Genomic DNA, 22,083 nt, shown 5'->3' with positions numbered 1-22,083 from the left:
TTTGCATTAGTTTTATTGATGCATATTAGATTAGCTGTGAAGTAATAATTTTTGTTCGTTTTAAGTTTCAGCTTTGCTTTTTACTTCCCTGGGAAAAACTTTGTATTTTTTAATTAATCTATACTCGTTTTTGATTAGAATTTAATTTAGAAACAACACTGCTATGACCTTTTTTATTTATACGGAATAATTTCTGTTTGTTTTAAGTTTTAATGTTGGTCCTTAGTTTCAGTTGCAAATTTTTTTTTTATAATTTCTAATCACCTCTAATCTAGGGGAGATAAGACACCTCAACCCTTGTTGAGGAGCTAAAACTAAGAAGCCGTACAAGAATTGAAGGAAAAAAAAGTTTAAAGTGGAAAACAAAATGAAAACATAGTGTTGTTTCTTTAAAGAAAAATTAAAAAAAGAAGGAATAGGTCTTTAATTCTTTGTTTAAAAAAATATAATTTAGTCACACTTAAGAAAGAAGCTCCAGGCAAGTAGCTTCTACATAAAAGGTTAGTAGTATGCTTATAGTGAATTTGCTTGCCTTACGTTCCTTGGCGCCTTTCCAAAGTACTTTTGAGGGCTAATGAGATCTATAAAGGCCAGGCGCTCTTGAATGTCACCGTATCCTCTAGCCTTGAGACTTAGTAGTGCAATGACTTAGTTTCGCAATAGAATTCTACGGGTGTCGTGCATCATTACGTCGTATGGATTAGAGTGGAGTCAATGAAAGCTTACACAATCAATTTCTTTGGCCTTGAGCGTGGATATAAATAACTTGATGGAGAGTTAATATCACAGTTCCAAATAGACATTTGACTAACTTACGTTGATGCAAGTTAGGAAAAAACGTTTGAACAGTGATTGAATTGTAAACAGTTATATCTAGTAAGAGAAGTTACGATATGAATACGGATTCTGATGTACCATTGGAACAGATTAGTGATCCAAGTTTTTTCTCATATGCTTAGTGGAAGGGGCTGATTTATCGAAACACATTTACAAACCCTTTAGTTACCATATTGCAGGTAACTGCGTATCATATATTTTCTTTCATTTAAAAAACTCCCCTCCCTACTAGTTATTCTTGAACCTTTGAATTCAATTCGTGAAATATTTTTGAACCTGGACTTTCAGGGGACGGTAAAGAGCAATATCAAAACTAAAAAGAGCATAAACACTGCCTTTGAGTGGCTTGTGAGCTTAGCCCTTGAGGCAAATCTTACTTATTTTTGATTCTGAACATTTTAATTTTTTTTCGGGAGGGGAGTACTTAGGATTTTTTGGGAACATGTCGATGCTAATAAATTTTCCTTAGAAATATATTGATAGAAACCCTCGCATATCACCTTATGAGCTAACAATTAAATGAAATTAGTAGTATCCTATTAATAAGTCCAACCGCACCAATTGAATTCATGAATTATTTGTCTGGTGTAGGAATCGAATGTGAGATCTGAGATTTCCTACGGCAAAAGAATGATGCGTTAGTCATCTGAGCCAACAAGTCTTTGATATTATTATCTTCTTTGAAATATATTCAATTCTTTTAATATAATAATTGGGAGAACAGAATTCAAAGACAAGTGAAAATTGCATTAAGGATTGGGTGTTAGACCGTGGTCGTCTTCAGGGAGTAGGAGTTATGTACTTCTAATGAATGATGTCTTCACTACAAGCAAGAGTATGGCTACTACCCGTTTTCATAACGGCAAAAGTATAATTCTCTTACTTAAAAAACCAATTCTCTTACTTAGAATTATCGTTCTCTTACTTAAGTGGCATCAAAGTTCTGCAATATTAGCTTACCTTTTTTTATTAGAATAACTGGGAGAACGGAATTCAACGACAAGTGAGAATTAGATTTAGGATTGATCGTTAGACCTTGGTCGTTTTCAGTGAGTAAGGCCTATGCAATTCTACTGAGTCGTTTCTTCACTACAAACAAGAGTATTGTTACTGCCCGTTTCTCTAACGTTAAAAGTATAAGGCCTACTGTGTATTTGGCACTTTACTAAAAGGAATTATATTACAAATATTTTCTTTTGTTCTAATTACAACATTGAAAATAAAACGAAAATTGCAGTAAAATAAGAACAGGATTTACCAATGGGCCTACTAGGCCCTGTGGTCTTCACTATTCCCGAAGTTTTGGGGATTTCCCCGAAGATCTTGCAAAAACAGAGCGGCAAAAACGCTTGAGCCTAGAGGTGTCAAAGCTTTAAGTCCGGCCAGGATGCAAAATCTTGAGCTGGTGAACTTTCAGCAATTAATATCATTATATAACCAATATTTCAGTTTAATTTATTTGTTCTTACAAAAACTGTTAATTTATTTTGGAATAAAAAAAATATTTTGAAATCGGGAATTTTTTAAAACGTGAAACTTTGGCCATCAAAAACGAACAGACATTAATTAAAAAAAAAACTTTACGAAAAAGAAGTTTTCTAAGGAGAAGTAAAAGCTATATTAAACTTAAGATCAGAAGAAATAGAAAGCTACAATAACTCAAACTCAAAACAACCAGAAATTACTATTAAAGAATAAATGAAGCCCACACGAATAGAAATTAAATAAACGATCTTAAAAAAAACACATAAAAGGTAGCCTACTAATACAGATGAATAAATAAATCTCAAATCGAGTAAAGCTTAAGTTGAATATGCAAATAAAGCTTAAAGCCAACAAAAACATTTTTTTATTGAGGCACAGATGAAACCCTAAAGGAACAGAAACTAAATAAACAATCATAGCAAACAAACAAACAATAGTTTCTAATATAAATGAGTAAATAAATCTGAAAACGAGTGAAACTTAAATTGAATCTACAAATCCAGATTCAAACGAACAAAAGTCTCTACAAAGAAGAGTTTGGGTTTTGCCTCCTTCTTTCACTGTAAAAGTCTAAAACCTACTGCGTCATTGGCGCTTTACTGAAAACGAATTATATTACAAATATTTTCTTTTGTACTTGTTACAACATTGAAAATAAACATAATAATTACAGTAAAATTAAATTTTGAACTGATGAGCTTTCAGCAATTAAGATAATTATATATCAAATATTTAATTTAATTAGTTCTTTCCAAGACTGTTCAAGACAAATATAGTTTCACTACAAACAAGAGTTTGGATACTGCCCCTTCCCTAACTGTAAAAGTCTAAAGCCTACTTCATTGGTGCTTCATTGAAAACGAATTATATTGCAAATATGTTCTTTTCCAGTTATTGCAGCATTGAAAATGAAAATAAAATTACAATGAAATAAAATCTTAAACTGATGATTTTTCAACAACTAATAGCATTATATATAAAACATTCAGTTTGATTTTATTTGTACTTCTCAAAACTGTTCAGAAAAATATTTCTACCCAAACTCTTGTTTGTAGTAATTTTTTTCGTTTCAAGCTAGATTTACATATTCAATTTGAGCTTCACTCGTATTAATATTTATTTAATCATTTATATTAGTAACTATTGTTTGATTGTTTGCTATGATTGTTTATTTAATTTCTGTTAGTTTTGGGTTTCATTTTTGCCTTAATAGCAAAATATATATCTTAGTTTTGAACTTGATTTGACATCCAACTTAAGCTCAGCCTGTTTTGATATTTATTTATTAATTTATATTAATACCCATTGTACGTTTTTTTTCTATGGTTGTTTATTTAACTTCTGTTCGTTTTGGGTTTCATTTATTCTTTAGTAGTAATTTCTAGTCGTGTTGAGTTTGAATTTTAACAGGTATTTGTATCTGCTGAGCTTAAGTTTAAAATGGCCTTTACTTTTCTTTGAAAAACTTATTTTTCGGAAAGTTTATTTTTAACTAATATACTGAAACGTGTATCTCGCAACATCCAACGAGTTAGCTGGAGCTATCTGGGATATAAATTTCCAATCTGGGTGTTACGCAAATTCTAAGAAAGTTGTCAAGTACCAAACAACAATGTAAATTTTCCCCATAATTTGGCTATCACATTGATTTCTGCTCCCAAATTTACGTTTTTCTAACGCTTCACGAACACACTCTTTAGGACAAAGATCACTCTCAAATTTGGACTCCCAGATGCCTCGTAATAAAACATCAATTACCTTCTGAAAAAGTGTTAAATCTATTATACTGAACAAGTCATTCATTCGCCTTTGATACATTATTACTTCTTCAAAATAAATATCCTACCTTACCAACGGAAACATGTTTTAGAACATATATCAATAATTTAATTTCCAATAAGACCATCAAACAGTTCGTGGTAACGAATTGTTTGATTCGTGGTAGCGACCCGGCTCAATAGTAACCGAAACTCTAAAAAACGGATTTTGATACCAATAGATACATCAAGTTCCTAGAATATCGCGGAAGGGCTCATTGGAACGGAACTTAAAAGTTCTAGGGCTCTTTTTAAGTGACCAAAAAATGGAGGCCAACTAGGCACCCTCCCACGTTCATTTTTCGTAAAGTCACCCGACCAAAATTTTGAGATAGCCAATTTGTTTAGCATAGTCCGAAAATCTAATAACTATGTCATTGAAGATGACTTAATCCCCCGCAGTTCCTGGGGGAAGGGCTGCAAGTTGTGAACTTTACCCATTGTTTACATGTAATATTGGTTATTGGGAAATATACAGACGTTTTCAGGGGAGATTTTTCTGGTGTGTGTTTGGGGGGGGAGGGGTAGAAGAATACGTGGGAGGATCTTCCCATGGAGGAATTTTTATGGGTGAAGGAAATTTTCTTTGAAGGGGGCGCCGGATTCTCCAGCATTATTTAAAAAACGATCAGAAATTAATTATTTTTTTTAAACGGAAAGTAAGGAGCGACGTTAAAACTTAGAACGAACAGAAATTATTCCGTACATGAGAGGGGCTGTACGCCAAAGTTTGACTCTTTCTCACAACTCTACTTTTTAAAACAATAACAAACTTTGGTGTAAAGAGTGAGACGTTGAGGAGGGGACGAGCCCCTTTTATAAACGGAATAATTTCTGTTTGTTTTAAGTTTTAATGTCGCTCCTTACTTCCAGTAAAAAAAACTTGTATTTTTTTGTTTTGACTATTACAAGACTGCATGACAGAATCCATCAATTGTAAGACATAGTCGTTTATAAGGATGAACGACAATCAAAGAGCTATCTTCACTCCCAGTAATCAACCACCCTCAAAATACAAAATTTTATATAACATTTATTAATTTTCAAGTTATGAATCAGAAGTTCTTAATATAATAATATTTACATAAGTTTAGAAATTACGGGAAAACACCATGAGAAAGGACTGCAATTTTGATGGGAATTATATCATCAAATTAAATGTATCTGAGAACGCTAGGAAAGTAGCCATACTACTATTAGTACTACCACTAACTCACTGGAGGACCTAGCAGCCTGAGGCCAGCAAAGATACGCACGCTCCTCCTCCATCCTAATCTATTCAAGGCCTCCCAATAATCTATTCAAGGAGCTCCCGTTTTCCTTGAATATTTCCTTACGACATCCTTAAGACCTGCTTTTCGTTTGCCGTTTGACGGCTAGCCGACAAGGACAATCTTTGGCAATCTGCCATCCTTCATCCGTAGAATCTGTCCTAACCGTCTCATTCTTTCTCGCATTATAGCCCTAAAAAGCGGAATTGAACCACATTTTTAGTAAGCCTTGCTGTTTGAGATACGGTCGATCAGTAGGGTACCCAAAACAATACACAATTTCTCTGGAACAAATCCAGAAAATTCACCTACATTTTTCGAAGCCCCCACACTTCAGAACCATAATTGATCACTGTCATCACTTGGCTTCCAATATTCTAATCTTGGTTCGTAGACTTATCTTCCTATTCTTCCACACTTTTTCAACTTTGGAAAACACCCTGGACCTTTGCTATACTACTTTTAGCATCTTAACTGCATACACCATCGTTACTAATAATACTACCAAGGCAAGTGAAACTGCCCACTTGATCGATCTTCTCATCACCCAACATAACTTTTTCACCTTTGCTTTACTCCTTAGGACAAAGGTAATCAAAATAGTTCATATAAATGGGGATAGAACGCAGCTCTGTTTAATTCCTGATTTAATAAGAAACCAGCAACGAGCCTCATTTCCTACTTTAACCGCCGGAATGTTATTCTTGTATATAGCACCAATCACTTTAATGTATTTATCTGGTATACCATGCAAGGACAGGGTCTCAAAAACTCTACTATTAGCTGAACCAAATGCTTGCTCATAATCTATAAAACTAAGGACTAAAGGCTTTTGATGACTAAGGTACTTCTTAATTATTAATCTAAGGATAAAAATTTGGTTGACACATCCTCTGCCGTTCCTAAAACTATACTGTTCTTCCCTCAAAACTTTATCTGCAGCATCTCTAAGTCTAAAAAGCATCATCATATGAATTACAAAGTATTTGCTTCACGGAGAAACCAGGTTAACGCCTCTATAGTTACACTCACTCTTATCAACTTTCTTATGGAGGGGTTTAATTAGAGTTTTTCTATAATTGCTAGGCACTTATACTTTTTCAAAAATCATATTAATAATCTTCAGTAACTTATCTCTAACCTCACAACCACCACGTAAAAAAAAAAAAAAAAAAAAAAAAAAAATCACGCTACCGACACCTTGGGCCTTATTATTTTTAAATCCTTTCAGCGGTGTCATTAATTCTTCCTCACAAAATAAATATTCCTTCACATCCAGTGTCATGAACTTTTTCATTTTTTCTATATTTTTTCCTGTAACTCAATCACGGTATAGCACATTCTCAAAATGTTTTGCCCATCTCTCTTAACCTTTTTTTCTCACTAGTTGTGGCCCCGTTCTTAGCTTTAACTGGGAAAAGTCCAGATTGACTGCTCCCTCTCTATTTATTAACATGCCGATACAATATTTTACTATTACGCCATCTGGCTGCATATTCCTGGTATTTAGAAATTTTATTCATGGCCTCCACTTCACATTTTAATACTTTCTTCCCTTTCTTTAAATTTCTCTTATTTTCATATGATCTATCACCCAAACAATTTTTATACAGGTCCCTCCTCCTCTGTATTCGACATAAGGCATTTTCACTAATATTCCTATCTGTGTTTCTAATTTTTATCCCTATAACACCATCAGCGACTTCAAAAATTATTTTCCTATAATTATTTCATCCGTCTTCTACATTGTCAAACTACACTCTCTAGTTTAGTATCCAACTGTTCCTCGAAATTTTCTCTCAAATTCTCATCCTGGAGTCTACCAACGACAAAGCTTCCCGGAAGGTAGTTACCCTTCCTAAATTTCAGGTTTAAATAAACCCTAGACGCTAATAGATGGCGATTTTTTGCTTATAACATCAACAAAAGTACGCATATATGCCCTAGTATCTTGTATCGGTCCTGCCAGACTTCGGTTTACACTAGCATAATCAATAAGAATAGTTGTCTTACCATCCTATGAAAATCATGTTAACTTATGGGCCATTTTATGACCAAATACTGTATTGGTTATAAATAAATTGTTATACCTACAAAATTGTAGTAGTATTAGGCTAGGATAAATTTACTTTGGCTAGGATACCATCTAAGATGCCTATTTCTACCGACCTTGGCATTAAAATTCCCTAATAAAAATACCACATTTCGACCTAGGACCCGGTCTATATGTTCCTCTAGCTGTAAAATTCATTACTATCATCACTACTATCTCCATCAGTCTGTTCTACAGGGGCATATACTACTATGACTTGATACCCTGCACTTTTTAATCATAAAATGTGCGACTAGCATTTTATTATTAATACCTTCCCAGCGCAAACAAGACTTGGTAGCTTCACTATTCATTTTGAGCCCTACTCCATGCCTGTTCACCCCATCCTTCCTGACTGAATATATAAATTCTATACCACCTACCTTCGTGTTTCCTACCCCTTTGATTTGAGATTTTGAAACTCTTAATAAGCCCAATTCGAAGCGTCTAAATTCGTCAGTCAAAATGTCGATTCGAAAGTTATTTCTTAGTGTCTTAACATTCCAATTTGCAACTTTAGTATTTTTTAAATCATTGCTTTCCTTGATGAATGGATCAAGGTTTGGTTTGTTTTGATGTTTTTTTCGGCTGAAAAACCTCTTCCTATCTAAGTTATTTATGATGGGTTGCCTCCCCATAGAAGCATAATATTTGTAGGCATGAATGTATATTGAGTCAGATAAAAGATTATGGCCTCACGAAAAGCAATGGTCCTAGAGCCAGTGCTGGACGGGGACTAAAACATCGTCTCAAGTCTACACAATGCATTAAAGCTGGCTTAGAACCGGACATCAAGAAGTCCCTGGGACCTCCAATTGAATGGAGGCTTTGTGCAATCCTGAACTCATCATTGTTACAACATCGTTTTCCATACTTGGCGATGCTCCTCTATCAACAATAGCTGAAATCCTGCACAGACAATCTCAAGCCTATTACCTCCGAATCATTATAAAACAAAGAAACAAATCTGGAAACGAAAAAGCCGTTAGTCGTTTCCATATTCATTCTTTTATTTTGTCATGGTGACCAGTTCGACTTTAAATCTTTTGTCCGAGTCAATGTACATTCATACCTACAAATATTATGCTACTACGGGGAGGCAGCCCATCATAGATAACTTAGCTAGAAAGAGGTTTTTCAGACTACCAAAACAAACCAAACCGAGAAGAATTATCCATTCTTCAAATCCAGGGCAAATGCTGTGTTGTTTACTAGGCTATAATTTCCTTGAAAGGCGCCACTACTAAAGGTTACCTTGCAGTGGTATTACCAGTTACTTTCTTGGTTAGGAAAACTTGTAAAAGGTCCACCCTGATGCCACTATAAGGCAATGCAAGCAGGATTTCCCTGTCTGGGATAGGGACGGAAAATGGAACTTATGACGGAGCGGAGACCTCAAACCGTCTCACATCACCGGAACAGCTCCAACCTTTTATATCCACCAATCCTCGTCAGGGTGCTTTATCGCCATATCTATATTTGAATTATCTATGTCTTCAAACCTACATTTGAAAAACTCAGTAATACTATGTTCACCTCACCCCTCCCCCTCAAAATGAACTTACCTTGCATTTTACTGCAAGGTCACTAGAATGTGACAAATTCAACGGGTCACAAATTGCTAGAGGTCATAGCATTTACTTTCGCCAAAAACTTCAGTAAAACATTTTACTTCAAACCAAACATTGCTACTTTCAAAACATTTAAACTAAAAGTTTTCCGGTTTTTAGTCTTACTGAAAACCTTGCATATCAAATGTATTCATTTTCCCACCATTCATCACTTTTACTAGGAGAATTTCTGTTCATTAGAAAAGAAAGTTATACGGCACTCTAAACCTGCATATAATGAATCTTATCTTTTTATTTTTGCTAGTATTATAATAAAAGATCTAAAGCCGAACTGACCTACAAAGACAAAACAAAGCAAAAATATTTTCGTTATAATTTTACCATTCTATCGTCAATTGCTAATCAAAGGAGTTTCTCTTTTATTGTATATCCCACTTCCGTGATTTGTATCATAAAGTAGGAATTGTATATATTCGATTTGATTATTTTCTGTTTACTCTTCTTTCATTTTAAATTTTACACCTATTTTTATTGTATTTTTTTTATTAATCCTTTCGTTACTTTTCGTTCCTTATTTTGTTTTTTCTTACTGGCCATAGACTCGTTTTTTTTTAATTTCTTTCTTTGTTTTATTATTTATATGTAATAAATGACAAAAATATTTGTTGTTAATTCTGTCAAGCTTTCGGTTTAGATTATAAGCAATATAAAAAATGCAAAAAACTGTTCGCAAAAAAGACATGGATCTAATTGTTTTTTATTGACAATACAAATTCATAGAGCCACCAAGCAGATTTAAACAACGTTCCGTTTATCCAATGATATCCATAGACATTATAGAAGGAACTACCAAATAGTTTAATTAATTAATAGCGCAGTATAAAATAAGCAACCCTTTCCACTGAGAACTCTTGAACAGGGTGAATATTAATAAGCTTAAGTCCTCCAAATTCTCTATTTATCTAAAAGTATTTATTTTTACTACAACAGATAAAACAAATGAGTTTTCACTTCAATTCAATTTTGTTGCATAACCATGGAAGTTTTGAAACAGCTTCCTTAATTTATCTATCGTTGCCTTTGTTCTTCTTCAAGCAAACACTGTTTCCCTTTTTCGTTCATTCTCCCTCCATTTAGAATTGTGTTGTCTTTACGTATAAAGTTTACTTTAAATCTATTAAAATCTAATGAATTTAACTTGCAAAGAAACAAGATAGCACTGAATCAAACAGTAACTTATAATGTTAATGAGATGTTAAAATTATTTGTTGTTTTTCTGAGGATAATAGGGACCTCTAGGGGAGAGGAAACTATAGCCCTAAGAATACAAACTTCAATGGTTTGTTTAAAATGGATTTTATCGCATGAAGTTCTACCTTCCCCTAGGACGATTCTTAGTCTCCCTCTTCTGCTAAAGAAAGATTGAAATAGCATCTCTGACAAAGGATCCGATGCGTTAGAGATTTTCTAATAGCTTTTAAATGAGGATGCAAGTTCAACGGATGAGTCCGAGCATCCGCTAAAATTTTTTTTTATCTGCGAATTCTTGATACAGGACTAATTGCTGGACCTGATAGTAAATTATTAAAATAGAAGTCAATTAAACACAACTATTTAAGCTGATTTCAAACTGGGTCATCGGTATACTTTTGATGGGTTGGTATTTAAGTCGTTCGGAAATCAGTTAGTACCAGACCATTACATTCTTTTCGTTTCTTTAAGATTGTAGCGTCAAACCACATGGCTGCCTGGTAATTTTATATTTTCATAAATAAACTACTTAAAAATCACATAAAAATAGAAAAAAAAAGCTTTGAATAGTGCACATTTTGTTGATGTGACTAACTCCATACTTTTTGCTGTCAACCTGGCATATTTAAAAAGACCTATGATAGTAGTTTCAGAATCATTTGAGGTAAGAGTTAATTCAAATAATCTATCAGTTCTCTAAGCCATTGAAGTTAAGTCTTCAGATAGATCCAAAACTGCTTTTTTTTTGTTCGTTGTGCATATCAGTTTTGTTTATCAAAACATCTGTAAAACACAAACGGCCATGCTGAATCCACATTTATAAGACATGACATAATGTACAAAATAAAAAATTCAGTAGAAACAAATTTATTTCAAGTTTCAACTACAATTTCTTCAACCTGACTCCTCACAACAGATGCAACGTCACGTATCACCTCAGGCAGTATAAGATCTTTGATATTATACCCCAGATCAATACTTGCCTCATAACATTTAGTCACAGTTGTATCGAAAATCATTATCTGACTTTGGGACAACAATTCCACACAGTTTCTAAGTCTAATGATCACTTGTCTCTCAGGCAACGGGATTGGGTTCAAATTTTGGACATATCCTCCAGTACTCTCGTCTTCGTTCATTGTCGGTCCAACGAAAATGTAACCATTGCTACCAATTATAATGCTGGCTCCATAGGGAAGATTATGAAAGTTCAACTTGCTTGTTTTAATTAAGTGCGGAGGAACTTTGACAAGAATTCCCTAGAAAACATTGCACAGTAAATTATGCAGAATAGTTTTTAATCAGAAAGTGTCTGCTCAAAAAGCTACAGAGTTGAACAAGAAGAATATAATATCTCAAATAAGAAGAAGGCATCACATTGGTTGCAAATTTAGAAAGAAACAAGCAGAGGAGTGAAAGAGAAAGGAGAGGAAATATTGCGCGGGGGGGGGACGATATGACGAAAAACTGAAGCTTGAAAATCAATGCTTCTAATAGCACAGAGGAGCACATTATTTATGTTTATTCTTGTTCAGTTTTTATTGCTTAATTACTAAAATGTGATTCTAATAGCAAATTTTTACAGTGATATAATATCTGAATTCTTATTGGATCGTTTGACAATAGAGATAATTTTACATTGTTTTTGGATATGCAAGTCTTTTGCTAGAGGGGATCTTATATTTAGATTTAATATTGAAAAGCTTAAGATTCTAATCTCTTTGTCTTCCAAGGTAGAGATTGGAAAATGCCTCAAGGATAAGCTATGAATAAGAGTTTTTTTCAAGAATATCTGACCAATTAATAACTTATTTGGAAAAAAAATGAAGGTTTTATAGACAACTCAGTTGAAATGGTGTGAAAATAGAATAAACTACCCCAAAAACCTGTCCAAGATAAAAAAAAAAAATTATAAAAAAGAAAGAAAAAATGGTGAACTCGTTATGTGAGGACTGGAGAAAAAACGGCTTGCATTTTCCCTCCGAAGGAATTATAAATCTCTTTACCCCTATCCCTTTAAAACAACGTTTCTTGAAAGCTTCAACTAGATCCCCCAGAGCCATGAGTTAAGTTGTTCAAGCTCTTTTTTTTTGCCAAAACTAGGCTGTTTTGGATTTTTCAGCAATATAAATAGTTTATGGTTGAAGTGAACTTTACAACGGAGCTTTATATCCGGAACTCAAAAATTAATAAGAATTGTTCTACCAAGCAATAATTTTCACCATTATAAGCATTTTCTTTGGGTGGTTTCTTGAAAAATAATTCTTTAATCAATCAATAAATCAGAAACACACAAAAAACAAACACCAAAAAATACTAAACAATAATTACAAAAAATATACACGTTAGAAAAAAATAAATGAACATTAAAATTTAGTACACAATAGCAAGATTGTCCAGTAAAATTTAGATATACATTTCGCAATTCAATAGACAAGAGCCACGATCACAAAGAAAAAATCAAACAGTTTGGCACGAATCCATCTCTTATTGATTAGTTTCTAGATTTATATCAAACTTTTGCACTAATACAGATACTAATATATAAATACAGACTTAGAAAAAGGAAAAAGGTGTGTTAGCCGATAATTAATGAGATAATTGAAGCTTATTGATGATATTTGGCAAGTCTTCAGAGACATATCAATGAAATATATCAGATTGTATCCATAGATATACCTTAGAAACAGATAAGGCAAAGATAAAATTTGGCTCTAAATCCATTGCACGAATGCATAAAAACCGGCCACCAATCATTGACAAGGAAAGTGTAACAGAGTGATAGTGTGGTAAATGAGCTTTTGTAATCTAGGGGTTGCGAAGATAGATATAAATAGCTGAGGATTATGAACATGATTTTTGAAAAAGGGCAAGTACCTAATGATTTTAGGAATACTTTGATTCAACCCACAAGAAAGGTGATAAAAATCAGCGTGGTAATTATAGAGGTATGAGCTTGGTATCTGTAGGGAGCAAATTACTTAGCTTGGTGACGCTGGTTACAGTAAAAGATATTGTACATTAAGTTTTAGAAGAAGAACAGTGTGGTTTTAAGAAGGGGAGAGGATATGTCGACTAAATTTAAAATCCTATATCATTAATTGAGATGTGTCTGAAACACCGGACTCATTTAGTCCTCAGTTTTACAGATTATGAATAGGCATTTGGTTCAGCCTACAGAACAGCTTTAGTAAAGGTTCTATCCTTCTATGGTAGCTTATACCAGATAAGTCCATTAAAGTGGTTAGTGCTGTGTATCAGTGTAGCCCTACAAGAATAATATTGCTGCGGTAGATAGGAAGTAAGATCAGTAGCTGGTTAGGCAACAGGGTTGTTTCCTAGGCCCGTTTATGTGAATTATTTTGGTGGACTTATTCAAAGGAACACGACAAAGGCTATGAGAGAGCTTGGAATCAAATGAGAAGGTAAAACTAAAATATACTTAGATGATACAAATGACTTGAGTGTGCTAGATATAGACCCCAGCGCCGCGCCGGCGGATCGACCGAACGCCGCCGACGAGAGGCCCAGTCGACCGCCGCCGAAGTGTTGCAACGCCGCCGGCAGAGGCGTTCGGCCGACTTTAAATTAATTTTGCGGCAATTCTTTATTGCGTCAACCGCAAAATCGGAGTTTTTCCTTCTCGTGTGGTTTAGTTTTTCGATTTTCCTGATTAGAAATCAAGCAGGGCTTGCACTATCCCTGAATTTTCGGGTATTTCCCTGAAAATCTATTCGTCACCCCGAAAATCACGCAATCATGGTGCCACACCTAGCGATTTATAACCAGTGACTTTCCCTGCCAAATATTACTTTGCATACCATAATTCTTCAATACTCTCTTGTTCCTTAATTTTCGTCTCTTTTGTTACTTTGCATAAAAACCAGACAGAAGCAATATGCAATTGCAAATATTGCAATATGCACAGTTCTTCATATGTTGACAAAAAAAAGTATCGTCTTTATGAAATGAGTCAAAATCATTTCGAATGCAGTTTCCCAATCACTATTTCTTACATCATTCGTAGTCAAGAATTTTATTTTCAAGTTCAATAGAATTATAGAACGCATTCACTACTATACAGCTTCAACCTTCAGTTGGATTTTGAAATTGACAGGCGACAGATTGTTTCTACAACTGAATTGTAAGTTTGCAGATTTTTTTTTTGCTGTTTTTCAATAAGATTTTCTTAATGTTTAATACTCAATTTTTGAACGCCTGATAAAAAATACACTCTTCTTGCTGAAAACTTTTAACCCCCCCCCCCCCAAAAAAAAAGCTTCTATTGAGACAACATCTAGCAATAGACTAAGCTATGTACAAGGTTGAGGAATTAAAGATTGAACCGGAAGTCACCCCAAAAATATGATTCATAAATAAATTGTAAATTACTGCCTAAGGGGGGGATAGGGGGCTATCATTTTTAAATGATAATACCTCATTTTTTTTATTGAAAGCAGGGATGCCAAAAAGATAATTATTTTTTTTCATTTAAAGTGGAAACAGAAGAAAATGATATCAAATTCCCTGAGAAACCATTGAAATATTTTGATAGAGCCAGGCCCCCCATTAGGACTTGTTCATTGTCTTGGGTATTTTGTGATTTCTCAAAGGCTACTGGCCTAATTTAGCTTTTGTGTGTGCTCCCTTTTAATTAGATTATTTGGATGTTATTGAATGCCACGGAGAATCAATGACTCAGTTTGCCAATAATTTGAGGTATATCTGAATAATTTCGACATTTTTGTTGTTGTCTCTGTACCCCTTTACTCCATACCCTCAATTTTTTTTTTAAGGAACACTCAGCTGTTTAACTTTATTTTGCGTGTTTGTTTCAACCATACAGCGACCTAGTTAATTATTAAATAAATTATTTTTCTAATGAAAGCTGAGACGGTATCCTATCAAGGTGGTATCCAGAGGGGGGGGGGGGGGGTAGGGCGGTATTACATTTAAATGATAATGTTCGAATATTTTTTTTATTGAAAGCAGAGATCCCCAAAAGTTATTTTTTTTTAATTTAAAGCAGAGACGGCATCCTATCAAGGTGGTATCCGGAGAGGGGGGGGGGGGTAATGAGCTATCATATTTAAATAATAATACCTCGATTTTTTTTAAAGCAGGGTTGCCAATAATTTAATTATTTTTTTTTATTTAAAGCAGAGACGGTATCCTATCAAGGTGGTATCCAGAGGGGGGGGGGGGAGCATAGGGAGTTATTATATTTAAGTGATAGCGCCTTGTTTTGTTTTTTTATTGGAAACAGGGATGCCAAAAAGTTGAAAAGTTGACAAAATTTAACAAGATTTTCGTGAGTTATACTTGATACAGCACTCGCATGGTTTTGTCGTCCAAAGGGAAAGGGACACATGCGTCCAAGCCGTTTTTTTTTTTCTTATTGATGAAACGGGTTAATTTGAAAACAATCATTCATAAGTACCAGGCAGATTCACACTAAAACGAAGTGGTGTGACGAAAGCGATATCGACATCCCCACCTAACGTTGCACTCGAGTGACAATGGCGCCCTTTGTCCAGTGCCCAAGTTACATTAAAAGGCCAGGTCATAATAAAAGCTTTCAATTTGGGAGGTTCAAGGAGGAGTCTTTGACAGTTTTAAGACCTCAGGGTACTAGATGTTGCAACATTCTTACGTATCTACAGTTGTTTAAAAATAACGATAGCCCCAAACCTGATGACAAAAAATATGCACAAATATAAAAAATATGGCAATTGGAACATCGAAACACATTTTTAGGTTCCTTGGGGAATAGCAAAACAGGCTAATTTCGCCAAAAAAAGTTCGACATCTATTTTAAAAAGACACTCTTTGGAGATATCAATTGATCCGACTACAAAAGAAGTTTTCAATCTGGGTAGTAATTAAAGAGAAGTCTTTGAGCATTTTGACCACAGGTGACTTATTGTTGCAACTTTCTTAAATTTGGTAATTTTTGTGAGCATTTGGAAATCAAAGCTTAAACTCAATAACTGATACTAAGTGTCCTAACATTTTACTTGGATTAAAAGTGACGAACTAGGATGAAAATCTCAAAATCTTCCTGGTGCTACTTCAGTCTGCATATTATTTCATTTAATTACATTTAAAATGGATGATCTTTTCATTTTTTACCTAATAAAATAGCTGACATTTCGTTTTTCTTCATACCGAATAAACCATTAAGTGTTTTTTGTTTCATTGTAATTGTACCGTTCTCATGTGAAGTGTTCATCATCTATTTTTCAATTTGATAAATTTACTCATTTTAGATGCAGTTTATAATTTGACTGATATTAGGTATTTATCAGTTTATAATTTGGAATGAATCCCCAAAAGAAAAAATGAATAATATCCAAAAGAGCAGCCAAAAGCAATAAAAAAGCAGCAGTTCAGCCTTAGCCTGCACGACATATATTCTATAAAAAAGCCAAAAAAACTTTAAAATGCATTTTTTTAAAAATTGTTATTAAAAACCAGTTTTTAATAAAAGAAGGCTTCTTTGGAATCCAAAAGAACAAAAAAAAACAATCAACATCAAAGTCGCCCATTTCAACTGTTTTAAAGGTGAAAAAACAGATACAGGCAAAGGGCATTATGAAAAAATTAAGCTTCTAAGTTCAAAGTTATATTCAAAGTTTTTACCGAGATAACTGACAAATTTTGTGATACGGTATTTGAAGTTTTGTATGCAGTAATGCTCGATGAAAAAAAAACTACTAATTTTGATAATTATTTATGCTAAGAATACATATCTAATAGACACTTCAACTACTCGTATTATATAAGGGTTCTGAAATGCCACAGCCATTTCGTTTCTACCAGATTTCGACTTCTCTTGATGAATAACAAAGAAGAACAGTTTCCAGCCAGCGACTTGTGAATTTTTGAACTCATGAATAGGCTCGAATCTGTTATAAATTTAAGCTGTGATTTGAGAAAGACTTATGAAAACATTAATGGTTGCGGTCAACTTGGAGGGGGCCGGCGGCCCGCCGCCGACATCTCACCGGAGGCGCGGCGCGCTGTTTTTGGCCCCACCGCTGCCGGTCTTCCCTCATCGGCGCGGTGCCGGGGTCTAGCTAGATAAAAAAGTGAGAAAAATGAAGGAATTTTTGGAGGTTTTGAGAGTTCAGGGTGTACGACTAGGTATAGAAATTAATGAAAAGACTATGGTCGCTTAAACTAGGAATAAATGAAAGTGCAGAGGTGATGTTGGGTGATGAGAAGATCGATCAAGTCGGTAACTTCACTTACCTGGTCAGTATTATTAGTAACGACGGTGGATGCAATGTTGATGTAGAAAGTAGAACAGCCAAGGCCCCGGTACTTTTTCATAGTTGAAATATGTTTGGAATAATAGGATAAGCCCCTAGACTTTGGAAAATATCTTTTATTGGCCCTTTTTTTTAAATAGAAATGAAAAAAAATCTTTGCCTTCTCCCAAACCTTCGTGAATTGGCACCTCTGCTTGTTATATGAACTTCCACAGACTGTGAAAACGCTTGCTTACAAAATTATATTGTTGTTTTGTAATTTAACGTGTCTGTGCTCCCCAATCAATAGTTTTTAAGACTCTTTTCATTTACGTTATTTCTTCATAAAAAAAAGGAGAAAAAACTACCACCTGTCACTGGACTCTGTTTACGGTTGCAAGCTTCCGAGTTACTTCATTGGAGCAAAACAAAATTGTTGATTAGGTGTTAATAATGTACAAGAGAATAAAAGAAATGTCAACTCCTTCAAAGGGGCCAATATTGCGTTTCCATTATATGAAATTCTTCTTTTGCAATTTGACATATCTGTGCTCTTTACGCTACCTCTTTATAAAAGAAAAAAAAATAACCTAGCACCTTTCAATGAACTCTATTGAAGGTTGTGGGCTCCCAAGTAACTTCTTTGGAGCAAAAGAAAATTGTTCATTAGGCGTTAACAATGTACAAGAGAAAAGGAGAAATCAAAATCTTTCAAAAAGGGCTAATATTGCATTTTGATCATTGAATCAAAACTTGGAATTTGAACATTCAATTTGTAATTTTACAAGTTAAATTTATCAAAAAAAAAAAAGTTTAGACATCTGGACTGAAACCAAAATTGGATATAGATTATTTGTGATAGTGTTTATGAGAGAGAGGAGGCGGATCAAAACAATAAATTTTCATATCTATATTGAGTTATCCATACTGGCTGTTTGTTTTTCATTTTTCTCTTTTTGAGGATTACCCACATTAAATACACAAATTAATTATACACTTACTTTACTAAAAAATCGATTCCAGAGAATGTCTTCTGATGTCCCCTTTCCTCCCACAAAAATCTGGACCTTAAGCACAAGCTCGCAATTTAATCATACTTGAGCTCTAGGAACTATTAATCTCAATTCCTATTGGATTGTTTGACAATAGAGATGATTTTACATTGCTTTTGGATATGCAAGTCTTTTGCTAAAGGGGATATTGTATGTAGATTTAATATTGAAAGGCTTAAGATTCTAATCGCTTTGTCTTCCAAGGTAGAGATTAGAAAATGCCTCAAGGATAAGCTATGAATAAGAGTTCTTTCAAGAACATTTGACCAATTAATAACTGTTTTGGAAAAAGAAATGAAGGTTTTATAGATAACTCAGTGAAAATAGAATAGACTACCCCAAAAACCTGTCCAAAGATAAAAAAAAATTATAAAAAAGAAAGAAAAAATGGTGAATTAGTTCTTTGGTGAATGGTGAAAAATGGTGAAAAAAAATTAAAAAATGAAAATGAAAAAAGTGAAAAAAATGGTGAATATATATATATATATATATATATATATATATATATATATATATATATATATATATATATATATATATATACAGTAAAGAACTTTATTTCAAAAATGAGACACAGCTAGTCAGCTAGTAATTCCTCACTGGTGCGCCGCATATGCACAAGGCATTAATAGGAATTCAGTATCGCGTACGTGCGAATTTGCTCCCACTAACTGACTCGTCTGATCTACGCTAACATGGATCGCAATTGAAACTATTCTGCTACCCAGTTTGAAGTACCATGTCACATGGAAATAAAATGCGCGTAAAAACAAATATTTCTTCCAAATGATACATGGAAGTATTTTATTAAATTATCTTTAATATTTGAATATCACGTTCACTGTCAAAGTTTTTGTTACATTTTCCACTTTAATACATCCAAAACCAACATTTTCATGAAAAGGCTAGTTATAATTGGTCACTAGTTTTTGTCAATATTGATAGCAAATGTTGCATCAATGCAAATCAAATCCTTTCTTGTAACAATCGTCCTGTTCAGATAATAACTTCCATTTTGTAATGTATATATATATATATATATATATATATATATATATATATATATATATATATATATATATATATATATATATATATATATATATATATATATATTCATATAGATTTGCACTGCATAAATTAGAAAGCTACCCTAAATTACTATTCTGGGTACTTACGTATTATAGCGACCACATTTGTTCTTGATCTGTAATGAAACCAGTTTTCTGTGTAAAATCGGAGATAATCAGCATAGCCTGAGCGAGATAAACATTAACTATGCAGGTATATTTTAATTAAAAATTTAATATATAGAGGTGGTTAGGTAAGGTATTTAATACAATGCGTTCTGGGCGGCCTGCTTTCCATAACTCCCTGTTGTATTTTCCATAATTTTGTTACTAATGTATTATATTTTCATTATATTTTGGTATATTTCATTTGAATTAACTTCACTTCTTTGGTGTGGTCGATATAACATGTAAGTACCCTATTCTGTTTAAATTAAGACATTGCAACCAACGATACACCAGTACTTTGGGATTTCCCCCAAAGTCTTGGGGTTCAAGTCCAAAGCTTGGGATCTTAGGAAATACTTTTCTAATCACTCTTTACTTTGAAATGTCGCACATTATGCAGTATGTAAGTATCAAGGTTATATCCACCTGTCGCTACCAAGAAGAAACACCAGGAATTTATTTGCTCTGATCGAACGGTTACTTATAATGTCAAAAGGACCCTGATATAACTTGTATAAAACCGGTTGCGTTATGTCTGTACATGTTCAATTTATGTTTGGTACACGGTTTATCGGGTCTTCACACCGTCTGCTGAGGAGCGGTTTTGCCGAATCTCTTTTTCCGAAATTCAAAAGAAAACGAGTTTGAAAATTTTGACATTTGTATCTTAGAATCGGCTATAGCTAGAGCGCTGATTTTTGTTTTAAAATTAAGAAGTAAAATTCTATATATTGTTGAGTTTGTTTTTATTGGCATAAGGAGAACCATTCCTGAGATAAAATGGAATGAATATCAGCTTCGGCAAAACCACCTGAAAATTAAGGAACATATGTAAGATATGGCAAAATGCATTTAGCTGAACGTAAATTACAAAATACGACTTTCGGCAAAACATATTTCATCTGATACATACATTTTAATTTCGTCAATTAATTTGGAGTTTTACAATAAAATGTAGCAAAAGATGAGCGGTAGGCCTCACTTAGCAAGAAGCTCCTTGGAACTCTAAGTTTTAATCTTCAGAGGCAGAGGCTGCTTCGGCGTTTGCTTCTCCAAGTTCGCATTCAACAAATCAGCAACTTTCCGCAAAACGGACCATGCGTATGCGATTCGGCAAAACCGCTTTAAACAATATGCGATTCGGCAAAGCGGAATCGCAAAATACAGGCAGTTAGAGACGTCTTACAGAAATGTCAATTAGATCATTCGAAACAAAAAAATTAAACAAGATAGCGTTTGTAACTCAGTTTCGACAAAAACTGTTATATTCGGCAAGACCGCTCTCAGCAGACGACATGTCACCATCTTTGGTTTGCTAACATAATTTCTTTTGCAATAGCTTGCAAAAAAAAAAAAAATATATACATCATCCATTTCAGTATTTTTGGATTTTTTTTTTTTTATTTTGTGAATTTATTTTAATGTGTATAATAAAGTCAAAATCTTCGGTCTAAATCGAAAACTAACAAAAGAAAAAATTAAATGACATGATTAAAGTGAGAAGACGTCTTGGCTAAATGATTATCAATTTAAACATTGTCTTACTCAGGATGACGAAAACAAATATGCAAATGCTCCTTCTTCACGCTGAGAAATCTTTGAAAGTGAATTTTAGGATAATTTCAATCAAATTCCTACAAAGCACCAGCTTATTAGTACTCATTTCACCCAAAGTTGCCACCTGAGGCTCAAACCACTTTCCGTAGGAGCGGGGGCAGAAGGGTTGAGGCTAGTCACGCCTTTTTGTGACTTTGTGCTTCCTCGCCCGGTAAGCGACCAACTGGACTGGCGAAACACGCATATTGCTTCTCGTTTGTATATATATATATATATAAAGCAGTAAACTCGCTAAAATAGAATAAGGAGCTTTTAAGAGGACTGTTTAAACACGTAAATGGACGAATAAAGTCTACTGCATACATTTTGCCCCCCCCCCCCATAAGGTTTTTGTAAAATAGTTGCAAAAAAAAATCCGGACAAAGGAATTCGAACTGTAGAGGTACAGTCTAAAGAGCCACAATTTCCTGAAATTAGGATACATTATCAAGCATATGATACAACTAAAAGAAATCCTAACAAGTGTTTCACACAAAGTATTTATACGTAAGTTTATAGTAATTTCGAATAGAACACGCGACAAGAGCTAATCCAGAAACAGAATTTTTAAGTCTGTTTATCAAAACCACCCATGAGCTAAAGGCATTGTCACATTCTCC

General features: G+C 33.9%; 1 protein-coding gene across 1 annotated transcript in view; it reads right to left on the bottom strand.

Annotated features, from left to right (window-relative positions):
* Window positions 1-11,125: 11,125 nt before the first annotated feature.
* The window catches only part of Rrp4 (exosome complex component Rrp4), a 44,807-nt gene continuing 33,849 nt past the window's right edge, over window positions 11,126-22,083 (bottom strand). The window contains exon 5 of the mRNA XM_089103596.1: window positions 11,126-11,583. Within this exon, the coding sequence (XP_088959722.1) occupies window positions 11,197-11,583 (387 nt within the window). The 3' untranslated portion in view covers window positions 11,126-11,196. The remainder of the gene's footprint in view (window positions 11,584-22,083) is intronic.

Source organism: Artemia sp. Qi Xiang Cuo, chromosome 17, assembly GCF_049724085.1.
Source record: "Artemia sp. Qi Xiang Cuo chromosome 17, ASM4972408v1, whole genome shotgun sequence".
Lineage (NCBI taxonomy): Eukaryota > Metazoa > Arthropoda > Branchiopoda > Anostraca > Artemiidae > Artemia > Artemia sp. Qi Xiang Cuo.
Note: the sequence above shows the minus strand (reverse complement) of the source record. Positions and strands in the feature narration are given on the sequence as shown.